The sequence below is a fragment of the Rutidosis leptorrhynchoides genome, chromosome 3 (genome assembly GCF_046630445.1).
Source record: "Rutidosis leptorrhynchoides isolate AG116_Rl617_1_P2 chromosome 3, CSIRO_AGI_Rlap_v1, whole genome shotgun sequence".
Taxonomy (NCBI): domain Eukaryota; kingdom Viridiplantae; phylum Streptophyta; class Magnoliopsida; order Asterales; family Asteraceae; genus Rutidosis; species Rutidosis leptorrhynchoides.
Genome location: NC_092335.1, coordinates 641064453 through 641077193, shown reverse-complemented (window position 1 = coordinate 641077193; position 12741 = coordinate 641064453). Strand labels below are relative to the sequence as shown.

The following is a 12741-nucleotide window of genomic DNA, read 5'->3' as shown; positions in this document are numbered from 1 at the left end:
TTATTCCATATATACATCGAATATACATATACATATCCGTTAATTCATTTTTAATTACAAAATAAATATAATTCCGAAATATTAATTCATAAAATATTTTTATAACTTCCAGCAATATCTAATACTAATTATAACATGTTATGTATATTTATATCAATTATATATATAGATTATATCATGAATTAATTTTTTCGGCTATAATAAAAAAAAGAAACCGAAATTAAAAAAAATAAAAGAAAGAAAAGAATACTTACTAGAAATAGTTATTCAAGAGAGAAATGAGAGATTAAGGTGCAAGTTTGAAATGAGAAATGTATGTGGTATTTATAGTTGAAAATATTAGGTAAAAAATAAAATAAGTAAAAGAAATAAAAAGGAAAATATATATTAAATCTTAGTTGGTTTGGTAATGGGTTTTAAAAATTAAAAGTAATATCATCTAGTCATATTAATCATAAAATAATAAAAGTAGTTTTTCAATTTTAATTTTTAAATAAAAAGCAAAAGTAGTTTGTCATTTTATAAAAAAATAAACATTTTTTTTAATATGGGCCGTCCCCTTATATATATATATATATATATATATATATATATATATATATATATATATATATATATATATATATATATATATATATATATATATATATATATATTATTTTACAGATTATAGATTTATATATTTCAAAAACTATTTATCAAACTATTTTTATTTTTGCTTAATTAATAAATACGAATTTATATAATAAAAAAATATAGTAATTTCGGTAATATATATATAATTAATAATTATGATTTTAATTTAATTACAATTATTACTTATAGTTTTATTAGTTTCCTAAATGTCATTACATTTATTTTATATATAACTTGTATTATTATATAGTTAATTATATAATACATTAACTATATAACAAAAGTAATATAAGTTATATATTTAAATTAATAAGAAAAAGTGTTACATTATATAAATTTATATAATATAACCTTGTTTATAATAATTATATTATTTATTTAAGCGTACGTTGTTGACTAAAAAACACTATTCGGTCAACGTTCATTAAATCGTATATATAACAACCCTAATTAATTAATACATATAGTCATGAAGAAAAACCTAAGGATATTTTAGTAATTTCAGAAGTCGAAAAATGAGGGTCGTCACATTTTCCGTACAAATGTTTTTTGGATGCGGCGAGGGGATATCATTAGATCCCAATGGCTAGGGAAGATGCGGATAAAACCGCTTTCCATACAGGCAAAGGTATATTTTCTTATATAATGATGCCTTTCGATTTAATCAACGCGGGTGCAACATATCAACGGCTAATTGACACTGCATTTGAAACCCAAATTGGGCGAAACCTCGAGGCTTATGTGGATGATTTAGTAATTAAAAGCACAACGCAAGCGCGTATTTTAGATGATATGTGGGAAACATTTGATACATTGCGCAGAATAAATATGAAGCTTAATCCGTCTAAGTGTAGTTTCGGCGAAACAGAAGGAAAATTTTTGGGCTATCTCGTCACTGAGTAGGGTATTCAAGCTAATCCAAAGAAGATAGCGGCCATTGAAAACGTGACTGCGCCTAAGACGGTTAAAGAAGTGCAAAGTTTGACGGATAAGTTAGCCGCATTAACGCGTTTCTTGTCCAAGGCCGCTGAAAGGCAATTACCATTTTTCAAAACTTTGAAAGGTTGCTTAAAGAAAAAAAGTTTTGTGTGGACAAGCGAAGCTGAAACCGCGTTTCAGGAAATAAAGAAGTTGTTGAAAACTTTGCCTACGTTAACAGCGCCAATTAAAGGCGAAACTCTTTACCTCTAAATCTCGGTGGCAAATAAAGCTTTTGGTTCAGTTTTAATTGCGGAAAGGGATAAAATACAAAAGCCAGTGTATTTTGTTAGCAAAGCTCTTGCGGGAAGCGAAATAAACTATGCACCCAATGAAAAATTTGTGCACGCACTTATATTAACACCGCGAAGGTTGAGGAGATGTTTTCAAGGGCACCCAGTACATGTACTAACTAACATGCCAATCAAGCAAGTTTTAACAAAGCCAGAAATATCTGGTAGGCTCGTGTTATGGGCAGTGGAGTTAGGCGCTTATGAAATCTCTTACCTTCCGTGCAATGCTATAAAAGGCCAAGTTTTTGCGGATTATCTTGCAGAAATGTCTGGTGAGCTAGAGGTAATTAATGAGCGAACAGAATTAAAGCCAATGCAGGGCGAGACATGAGATTTATTTACTGATGGAGCCTCATGTGCAGAAGGTGCTGGTGCGGGTCTAGTGTTAGCAAGCCCAAGCGGTGAGGAGCACACATACGCGTTACGCTTCAATTTTGATGCAACAAATAATGAAGCTGAATATGAAGCGTTGCTTGCGGATTTAAATATCGCACATAAAATGAATGTCACCAAGTTGCGCGCTTTTACGGATTCGAAGCTAGTGGCAAATCAGTTTAGTGGCTTTTTTGACGCACATGACCCCTCAATGCAAAAATATTTGAAGTTGTTGCAAGAATCAGTTGTGCGGTTTGAGCATTTTGAACTCGCACAAGTAAAAAGGAGTCAAAATAAGAAAGCAGATGCATTAAGTAAGTTGGTTGCTTTAACATTTTCACACTTTCAAAAGCAAGTTTGGGTTGAGGAGTTACCAAGCAAATCTATAGATAATGATCTAATGGTTGCGTATGTTGAAGAAGAACAACCAAACTGGAAGGAACCAATTCTATAGTATATTCACAATAATGTTTTGCCAAATGATAAAAGCGAAGCTCGTTTAGTTCGCGAGCGAGCACCAATGTACATCATTCAAAATGATATTTTATATCGTAAGTCATATTATGGCCCAATGATGCGGTGTGTTGGCCCAATCGAAGCCGAGATGATAGTGGATGAAGTACACAATGGTTCTTGCGCATTACATTCAGGCTATAAAACCATTGCGGCGAAAATTATGCGGATGGGTTACTTTTGGCCATCTTTATATCGCGATGTTGCAAATATTGTTAAGCGTTGCAAGAGTTTCCAAAGGCATGCGCCGCATAATAGGATACCAAAGCATGATATGATCCATGTTAATTCGTCATGGCCATTTCACAAGTGGGCTATTGATATTGTAGGACCATTTCCTGCAGGTCCTGGCAATGTCAAATTCCTAATTGTGGCAATTGACTATTTTACAAAATGGGTTGAGGCTAAGGCGGTTCGCACTATCACTGGAGTGCAAGTGCGTAATTTTGTTTGGGACTATATTGTCTGCAGATTTGGCATTCCACACAGTTTAGTTAGCGATAATGGTGGACAAATAGCGAAAGATCCTTTCAAAGCATGGTGCACTGATTTAAATATAGTTCAAAAGTTTACGTCAGTGGCACATCCACAGGCTAATGGCTTGTGTGAAGTGACTAACCGCGACATTGTGAGCGGTATTAAAAAGCGATTGTATGAAAAGCGAACTGGTTGGGTGGACGAGCTATCCAATGTATTATGGGCGCATCGCACTACTTTCAAGAAGAGCACGGGTGAAACACCCTTTAGTTTAGTATATGGCTCTGAAGCAGTAATACCCGCTGAAATTCTTATGCCAACGCATAAAGTTGCTAACTTTGATTAAGAAGCAAATGGCAAAGCTTTGTGCGAAAACTTGAATTTAATAGAAGAGCGAAGATTAATGGCTGCTATCAGGGAGGCAAATAATAAACAGCAAATTGCAAAGTATTACAACAAAAGAGTGCGCGTATTGTCCTTTGACGTAGGCGAATGGGTACTGCGAAATAATGATGCGAGTAGAGCAGAAAAACTTGGTAAATTGGGACCTAACTGGGAGGGTCCTTATCAAGTTGTTGCTATTAACGCGGCAGGATCATATAAGCTCGCAGACATAGAAGGGCGAAATCTCTCTAATGCGTGACATGCTGCTTTGTTGAAGCGACATTATGCATAAATTTGTAAAAAATAAAGTGTTGGCCAATGCAAATATGTATTCGAAGTGCAACTTGAGATATAAAAAACAGAAACGCAGTTGCTATTTTTCTATGTGTTTTTATTTTTTATTTTTGTAGGTCTTGATCACACTTGCAAGAATATGCAGAATAAACACTTGTAAGAATACGCGAAAAGCTTGCTTACATTGGTAAAATTAATAATTCTTCGCGGCATATCTACAGTTCATGAAACATTTTATAATGACTGGTTTCAATATACTGCTATGTTTCGCGAAGGCTAAGTCGCGTAGTGATGAAATTGCCCACTTACGCAGAAATTAATTATCGCACAACTTTCCATTAACTAACCATTAAAACACTTTAATCTTGATACGTTCCACCGTAGCGGCCCAACATATATAAGTCCCATTAAAAACCAACTCGTTCCTCGCTATCCATATAACCCAAATCGTTGCTGGTCCAATTAAGCTCCAAAACCTTCCCGCATGAATACCTATGTCATTACTCCATCCGTTTATGGAATTCAAGAATAAAAGACGGCATAGTCCAACACACCTTCCACCAAAATAACGCCATTCAAACATTAAGAGACCACGGACAATGTAGTAATAAATGATCAATCGATTCTATGTGCTCCAATCACCATCCACACTTGTCGTCGATATCATCTCTTAAACATCGTCTAAAACTTAAAACTTCTTTAACCGGCACCCCTCCTTGAATTGCTAACCAATGAAAATGGCTATTTTGAAGGCACATATTTGTTCCATACAAGTTTAACCCAATCAAAATCTAAGTAAACATGAAAAGACACCATAACTCTAGCTCTATCGGCAACGATATAAACCTTATCAACCGATTGCACCCATAGAATCTCATCTTCTTTTGTGATATCAAATGTAATACTCAGTACTACTCAATAGGGCATTTAAAATTTTCAGTTGAATAAGCTCATAATCGTCAAGGTTAACACTAAAGCCAAAATCCCATATAAATGTGTCATTCCCAAAACGACCCATATCCGTTAGTGTTCCATGTTGCAATCTTCATGGCTTGACTTTGTTTGAGCGTTCGCTACTATCTAACATACCATCTAAAAACCCTGCAAATTCCTCTTTGTTCTTTTCTTTTATTTTTTCTTAGGAATTAAAACTTTCCCGTATACTTTGATGGGTTTTCTAGCAAACTCCTTGAAATGTTCTTCCTGATCTTGCTCCCCACTCTCATCATCGAAAAGTTCTGCAGATCCTGCCCCAACTTCTTCAGAGAATTCATGTGCCTTTAGATATTTTGTTCGACTCCATAAGAAATTTTTCTTTTAATTGGATTGTTAGTAGAAGCAAATGTAATTGTAGTTGGAACTCATGGCTTGTTAAGCCATTGTAATCGTTTTTGCCCCCTTCCTAGTGTCTTACTAGGAGGGTGTGGTTGTGTTTGTTAATAATATTTCGCAGTTCCAAAAAAAAGTTAACATTTTATATTGAAACAACAAAGCGTTAAATTAAGTTTCATTATTTTGTGTATAATAAACTATTTGATTATTGACTACTAAGTTGGAATGAAATGTTTTTTATAATTAATTATTCTAAGTATTTATTTTAATAGTTTAATGTGACATACTTTATGTTTGTATAATTGCTAACCCTTAATAGTATATAACAATGAATTTTTTTAAACATAGTCTTTAAAGTTATACTTAAAATTTTATGACATGCAACTTCTATTCAATGGCGAGTTTACTTAGGGTCAAGTGGGGTCCTTTGACCCCATTAATTTCTTTTTAACATATAAAATACTACTAAAATAATTTAGGACACCATTAAATTTATAGATAGGACCCCATATAATTTTAAAATTGAAGCTTTTAGGGAAGTAAATATCATTTTTTAGAAGAAAAAAAAAATTCACTCACATTGTATATGACCCCGTTGAATTTTGATCCTAGAATCGCTACTGCTTCTATTTGTACAAATGTTTAACCACCTCTAATAACTACTTTACTAACCTATAGTGGAATATAATAGGCCGGATGTAGTTTTTATGAGAAAGCTCAAGAATGCAAAACCGCTCTTAAAAACTTGAGTAATAAATCACTCGGTTCACTAGATTCTGACTTGGTTAAACTAAAAAGGGAAGTTCAAGACTGGGAAATAAAAGTTGAGATTGAAAACTTGACTGATGAGGATCGTTCAAAGTGGATGGAAGCAAGGAATCGATGGATTGAGAAAGATACGGCTAAGACTAGGATGCTCAAACAAAAAGCAAGAATAAAATGGGCGAGTGAAGGGGATGAGAACACCAAATTTTTCATTCTATGATCAAGAGGCGGGAATCCAAAAATAACATCAAAGAGATCGCTATGAATGAGATATGGCAGGAAGAACCCGAAAAAATAATAGGAGAGGTATTTCATTATTGTAAGTGTCTTTTTGCTGAAAGTAGAGTAAAAAGGCCACGATTTAATAACCCCTTTCTGAATAGTTTATCGTTGGATGATGCTAATAAACTGGAGATCCCTTTTCTTGATGCCATTAAAATTGTGGTGGATCGAAAAGCCCGGGACCGGGCGGTTTTAACTTCAATTTCTTTAAAAGGTACTGGTCAACTATAAAGGAAGACATCATGAAAGTCATCTCGTAGTTTTGGGAGAGGGGTGAATTTTTCAGGGGATGTAATGCCTCATTCGTCACTTTAATTCCGAAACGGAAAGATCCGTCCGTACTAGGTGACTATAGGCCAATCAGCTTGATCGAGGCGTATTATAAGATAATATCGAAGATATTGGCCAATCGTATCAAAGGAGCTATCTCCAAAATCATTGGCACGGAACAAAGTGCTTTTAGTAAAGGAAGATCAATCATCGATGATGCTCTTATCTTAAATGAGGCGGTCACGGATCTACAGAAAAGGAAATAAAAGAGCTTCATTTTCAAAGTCGATTTTGAAAAAGATTTTGATAGTGTTAACTGCGAGAATTTGCTTGATGTAATGAGGTTAATGGGATTCGGGGGAAAATGGAGAAAATGGATTGAGGCGTGTTTCAAATCGGCTTCCGTATCGATACTTGTTAATGGCTCTCCTAAGCCTGAATTTGCATTAGAGAGAGAGACATTAGACAAGGAGACCCACTCTCCCCTTTCTTGTTCCTGAATTCGCATTAGAGTTTATTAGATCAAAATAATGAGAATATTTATTTCAGAAAAAGACACACACGCTTATAATTAAGATATTTTCTCCACCATATTGTAAACCTAAACTGAGTAACAAAATCACATATCATATTTATGCAAGAGCTACTAAAAAAGTTTGTTGATTGTATTGCTTAAACAATTGACAAAATTTCTTTGTTAATTAGTATTCATACATTGTCTACATTCATCGTTACCTCTTATACTTTGGTGATTTGAATACACGTTCCTTATAGTATTTGAGCTCTGCTATGTTTTCTTTAATGTCATCCATGATTTGATGCTGATTCTTCTTTTGAGGAGTCTTCTTATCTACAAGCGAAAAAGTAACAAAAATGTAGGATGCATAAATCAAATGGCTTTGAGTAAAAAGGGCAATTCAAACACATCTATGTGAAAGAGTCAATTTGAGTTGTAATTCACTGACAACGGGTCATATGGCTAACATGAAATGAATCCACTAGAATAAAAACATGTTGAACAGTTTAAAAACCATCCAAAGTATACTCGAGTGTTTATAACTAATTTATCTTTAATACAAACTGGATCCTTATTTAGTATATTATCAGTAAGAATGGATGTTATAAGTTATGAATTGAAGTGAACACAACGAAAAAGAAATTAGATATATTACCTTTTGGGAACCAAAGGTGACATAAAGTGTTGATACTGCTGACATCAACAATAACGTGAGAGAAAAGACTAGACAGACCGGGCATGTACTTCTGCAAAAAAAAAAAAAAAAAAAGGATAAGTTTTATGTCTGTTCTCAATGAAAATTTATCACGATGAGTGTGAATGAAAAGATTAATATCGGTATTTTGATGTTTCTGGTTATGTGCAATGCACACACGTTGATGCTTAACTAACGTTTTACCTTCAAAAACATAAAATCAACATAAACTGAATTTCCTGCAAGCAACGGAGTATATGCGCTGACATGACTCTTCACAAAATCTGTAACCTACAAGGAGACAAAACACAAAATGTTTGTACGCCATATAATTACAGCAATTTTCATTTAAAAACATATACAAAGTTAATATATTTGTCATTATTGGTATTCAGTTGGGACAAAGAACGTTTACTTCACCTGCTGTTCAGCTTCTTTTTCACTGACACTGCTTTCTTTGACCTTTTCGGTCAACCCTGTTGAATGAATGACCAAATTGGGACCCTGAGAAGAAAAGGTAGTTTTAGTTCCTGAAACACTAACGAGTTGGCTGCTACAACCAAGAATACGCGAACATGGAAGTATAATGAAAATGTGTAAAACCCACCAAAACTATTCATACGAGGTGGAAAATCGGGCGGGTTGTGAAATTGGTACATAATTATTTCAAGTCAAAAGAGGGGTTTTTGACTTTTTATATTCGTTAGGTTGATCCAAAACACACATTTTCAGTGCGTCATAAAAGATACATTGGTCTAACATAACTGTTGTATAAGATGAATTAGAAGGATTGATGCATTTGAAGGAGAAATGTCCAACTTTAAACCCGTTTTCTCCGTCCCAAAATAACTGTCCCTTTGACTTTAAAAAAGTCTATTTGTCTCAACTTTGACTTAAAATATTAATGTTTAATTTATATAATATTTCATAAAATTTATATGAAATAATTAGATTTTAAACGTATACAATTGGTACAATTCTCATTCTCATTAATTATTATTATATGATACAAACAAAGATATTTTGAGTCAAAATTTGAAAAAAAATAAGACTTCAAAAGTCAAAACGGGACAGATATTTTGAGATGGATCGAGTATATTTAGAGTTTGGCCCGTTATACAAAAAGGTAAGATGAATTTACAATTCAATTTATCAGAAAATAAAACAAACTTTAAGCTTACCTCAACCGATTTCCTCAATTTCCCATCAGTAATCACACAAGCAATCTCCAATATTTTATCTACTTCAACATTCAAGCCTGAAAAGACATTATAAATACTTCAAAACCTGTTTTCAAGCCTCCAACACGTATATAGAAATTAATCATACATAGATACCAACCAGTTGTAACTAATTTGATCCACACGAGGGGCAACTTGTAGGTTTCTTTTACGGTATCTACGCTTTGATTACTGCCTTTATCTTTTTTCTTCCTCGTTATCTCCTCAATGCTATAGTTTTCTTCCCTGAATTTTCATGTGTCATCATTACAATCTATTACATTACATTACATAATACATAGCAGAGTTCCGTATTTATTGACTAAATGTAATGAGTTTCATCAAAATTAGTACTCCGTATTTGATATAAATGATAATGAAGATAGTGGTTAACAGAACCCTAAAAAGTGACTGAAGCATAAACTTTATCAAATTCACAAACAAAAAATCATGCAAGGCAAACCTCAATTAAGATAAGCAGATAAATTTCATACACAGTTAACATTCACCACATGTATATTTCCTAAACAACAATTTGTAAGCAGATTAACACATCAATTTATAGTACTGAAAGGAAAAAAAGCAAAACTTTTAACAATGACCTAACAGAGAAGCTCATATAATTCGCGTTTGACATGATTAACACCAGTGAATTAATTTGTGATTATATTATATACTTGTATAACAGATAGAAAATAGATGAAGAAAGTACCTCAAGTGTGTAGACAGAATCTGAGTGGGAAATTTGGAAACACCAGGCTAGCTGATGGTTTGCCCAATTTGCTTCGGTGTATTCTTCTTGTTTCCACTGGGTACTTTTAGCGCAGAGGTTTTATAAACTTTAGCTCTTACGAAAAAACTAATACTCATTACGTTAATAAAATGTTACTTCTGATTAAATGAAATTAAAATTTTTACACACACCAAAAAAGTTAAAAGATACTGAAACTAGCAAAATATACTCTTTATCAACATATTCAGTTTTTTATTTTTTATTTTTGAAAGGCAAACTGTGACAACCCGAAAATTTCCGACCAAATTTAAACTTTATCTTTAAATGATGTAATGTTTCCGACACGATAAGCAAAGTCTGTAATGTTGAAATCTCAAAAACTTTGAACTGTGTTCATGTAATCAATTACCCTTTGACTGTGCTCGACGGTTCACGATAACGATATTTATATTTTATTTTATTAAAAATATATATAACGATTTAAATTAATATTATATATATTTATACGTGTATTATACGTACATAGTTTTATACTTTTACTATACTTTAACTCTACCTTTACTTTACTTTTACTTTACTTTAACTTTAATAATTCATACTTTAATAATTCACTTTAATAATTCATACTTTAATAATTCACTTTAATAATTCATACTTTAATAATTCACTTTAATAATTTATATTTTAATAATTCAAAAATCTATTATAAATAGAATTCAATATATTTCATTATTTCATAGAAACTTGAAAATATATTTCTCTAAACTCTCTCAATCGATTTACATATATATATTTACTCAGTATTATTTCAAGATATTATTAGTATACATAAAATACTACGACGGAGTTATGTTCAGGCGATTTCAAAATAAGTTTCAAACGGGATAGAGCTAAGGAAATTATGGGTTATAGCTATGGAGGTTATGGGTATTGTTCGAGGGTATTGCTCGTGAGGTCAACCTAACGTTTATCATTTTCGTTGCGTCTACGTACTTTCCTGCAATATTGAATCACAATATTAATACATGAGCATTCATATCTTATCTTTTATATATTAATAGTGTATCCATGACTAGTGCTCGAGGATATATGATTATGCATGTTTGTATGCAGTGTTGTAAATCTCCCGAGATCTCGTTTTTAGAAGGCTACCGATACGAGATGTTCATCTCCCGAGATTTCTCGGTCAACCAGGTCAAACTTAGTCAAAGTCACAATTTCTCAGATTTTCTTGCTAATTTGTAAGATTTTCTTGTAAAATTCGTAATTTCTAAGATTTTCTCACTCATTTTTCGGATATTTTTGTAAAATCTCGTAAAAACGTATATAAATATACATATATTTATGTTTTTATGTATATTTTTATTAAAAAAAACTATAAAGTCAACGTAAGTCAACGTCCGAGATCTCCCGAGATTATTCCGAGATGCCGAGATCTCCCTAAAAAGTCCAAACGAGATCTCCCCGAGATCCGAGTTCCCCAACCTTGTTTGTATGCTTAGTTTCGTCGTTAAATAGTTTATGATAAATCATGAATTTAATACATATGCTACTAAGATAAGATATATGATATGCATGTCGTTGGAAAGCTGGCGAAAAATTAATAACTTTTCATTTAGAAATCTTATGGTTTCGATGAACGGATTAAAAGATATGGTCAACTAAATTATTATTAATTTTAGTATCATTATTATTAAAATGATTATTATTATTATTATTACTATCATCGTTATTATCGTCGTTATTATTATTATTTAATAATTATTATTATTATTATTAATATCATTATCGTTATTAATATAAGTATTATTATTGTTATTGTTATTACTATCGTTATTATCATTAAGGTTATTATTAATATTATCATTATTATTATTATTATTATTATTATTATTATTATTATTATTATTATTATTATTATTATTATTATTATTATTATTATTATTATTAGTATTATCATTCATATTATTATAATACTTATTAGTATCATTATTATTAAAACTAATATTAGTATCATCTAATTATTATGATTACTATTATTATCATTATTATGAATACGATATAAAAGAGAACTAAAAGCTATTAAACCAGTCGATTAGGAAATAATGAGTATAAGTATCATGATTCAGTTAAAATATTGTTAAGATTATGACTTAGATAAAAATATCATCTTCATATTAGTAATATTATTATGACATTAGTATTACTACAAAAGATTATTATTTGATATCAAAATTATTATTATCATTAGTAAATATCAATATTGTTATTATTATTATTATTATTATTATTATTATTATTATTATTATTATTATTATTATTATTAAAATAATTAATATTATTATTATTATAAAATAATACAACTTTTGGGTCATTATTATTATTATTATCAATATTATATTATTTAATAAAATAAATACTTGATACAAATATATATTTATGATACATATCACTACATTTTTATCATTAAAAAGATATTATGTGAACATTATACAAAATATAATACTTATATATTTTTACTATATATTAACATAAATCTTTATCATTAATAGATTATAATAAATGATGAAATTAAAATACTGTAAGATACTATTTAAATAAAAATATAATTTTTATTATTTTTATCATTATTATTATTATTATTAAAAGTATCATTAATATTAAAACTATTATACTATTAAAATTATTATTTTTAATAGAAATATCATTGTTATTATAAGATATCATTTTTTAGTATCATTTTAGTATTATTATTATTAAAAATTATCATTTTGAATAAAAGTATTATTTTTATATAAAATATTATTATTATTATAGTTAATATTAAAAAGTATCGTTATTATTAGAATTATCATGATTAGAATTATCACTTTATTATAATTAATATCATCATTAGTAAATAAATATTGTTATTATTATTATTATTATTATTATTGTTATTATTAGAATAATAATAATAATTATTATTATTACAAAAT

The 12741-nt window shown here is 30.5% G+C and overlaps 4 protein-coding genes across 4 annotated transcripts; 3 read left to right on the top strand and 1 right to left on the bottom strand.

Annotated features, from left to right (window-relative positions):
* Positions 1-2031: 2031 nt before the first annotated feature.
* On the top strand, positions 2032-2736 carry LOC139902422 (uncharacterized). The gene is made up of 2 exons (XM_071885051.1): positions 2032-2179; positions 2270-2736. The coding sequence occupies exons 1-2, from the start codon at positions 2032-2034 to the stop codon at positions 2734-2736; spliced, it is 615 nt and encodes a 204-aa protein (XP_071741152.1).
* Positions 2737-2856: 120 nt separating this feature from the next.
* On the top strand, positions 2857-3618 carry LOC139902421 (uncharacterized). The gene is made up of 2 exons (XM_071885050.1): positions 2857-3231; positions 3388-3618. Exons 1-2 carry the CDS (start codon positions 2857-2859, stop codon positions 3616-3618), a joined length of 606 nt encoding a protein of 201 aa, XP_071741151.1.
* Positions 3619-6308: 2690 nt separating this feature from the next.
* LOC139902420 (uncharacterized) lies at positions 6309-7099 on the top strand. Its single transcript, XM_071885049.1, has 2 exons — positions 6309-6543; positions 6900-7099. Exons 1-2 carry the CDS (start codon positions 6309-6311, stop codon positions 7097-7099), a joined length of 435 nt encoding a protein of 144 aa, XP_071741150.1.
* Positions 7100-7225: 126 nt separating this feature from the next.
* On the bottom strand, positions 7226-9900 carry LOC139902419 (oligoribonuclease-like). Its single transcript, XM_071885048.1, has 8 exons — positions 9883-9900; positions 9743-9762; positions 9152-9276; positions 8992-9068; positions 8231-8314; positions 8015-8101; positions 7772-7862; positions 7226-7449 (listed from the first exon to the last, which is right to left on the bottom strand). The coding sequence occupies exons 1-8, from the start codon at positions 9898-9900 to the stop codon at positions 7331-7333; spliced, it is 621 nt and encodes a 206-aa protein (XP_071741149.1). The 3' UTR covers positions 7226-7330.
* Positions 9901-12741: the final 2841 nt, after the last annotated feature.

Excerpts from the sequence above, each read along its gene's own strand:
- LOC139902419 (XM_071885048.1), bottom strand. Across the intron at positions 8,315-8,991 it reads AATTGAGGAAATCGGTTGAG|GGTCCCAATTTGGTCATTCA; the intron begins GTAAGCTTAAAG and ends TTTTCTTCTCAG. Across the intron at positions 7,863-8,014 it reads TTGATTTTATGTTTTTGAAG|AAGTACATGCCCGGTCTGTC; the intron begins GTAAAACGTTAG and ends TTTTTTTTGCAG.
- LOC139902421 (XM_071885050.1), top strand. The coding sequence starts at position 2,857 with ATGCGGTGTGTTGGCCCAATCGAAGCCGAGATGATAGTGGATGAAGTA. Across the intron at positions 3,232-3,387 it reads GCACTATCACTGGAGTGCAA|GCTAATGGCTTGTGTGAAGT; the intron begins GTGCGTAATTTT and ends GCACATCCACAG.
- LOC139902422 (XM_071885051.1), top strand. The coding sequence starts at position 2,032 with ATGCCAATCAAGCAAGTTTTAACAAAGCCAGAAATATCTGGTAGGCTC. Across the intron at positions 2,180-2,269 it reads TTATCTTGCAGAAATGTCTG|AAGGTGCTGGTGCGGGTCTA; the intron begins GTGAGCTAGAGG and ends CCTCATGTGCAG.
- LOC139902420 (XM_071885049.1), top strand. The coding sequence starts at position 6,309 with ATGAATGAGATATGGCAGGAAGAACCCGAAAAAATAATAGGAGAGGTA. Across the intron at positions 6,544-6,899 it reads AACTTCAATTTCTTTAAAAG|ATTTTGATAGTGTTAACTGC; the intron begins GTACTGGTCAAC and ends ATTTTGAAAAAG.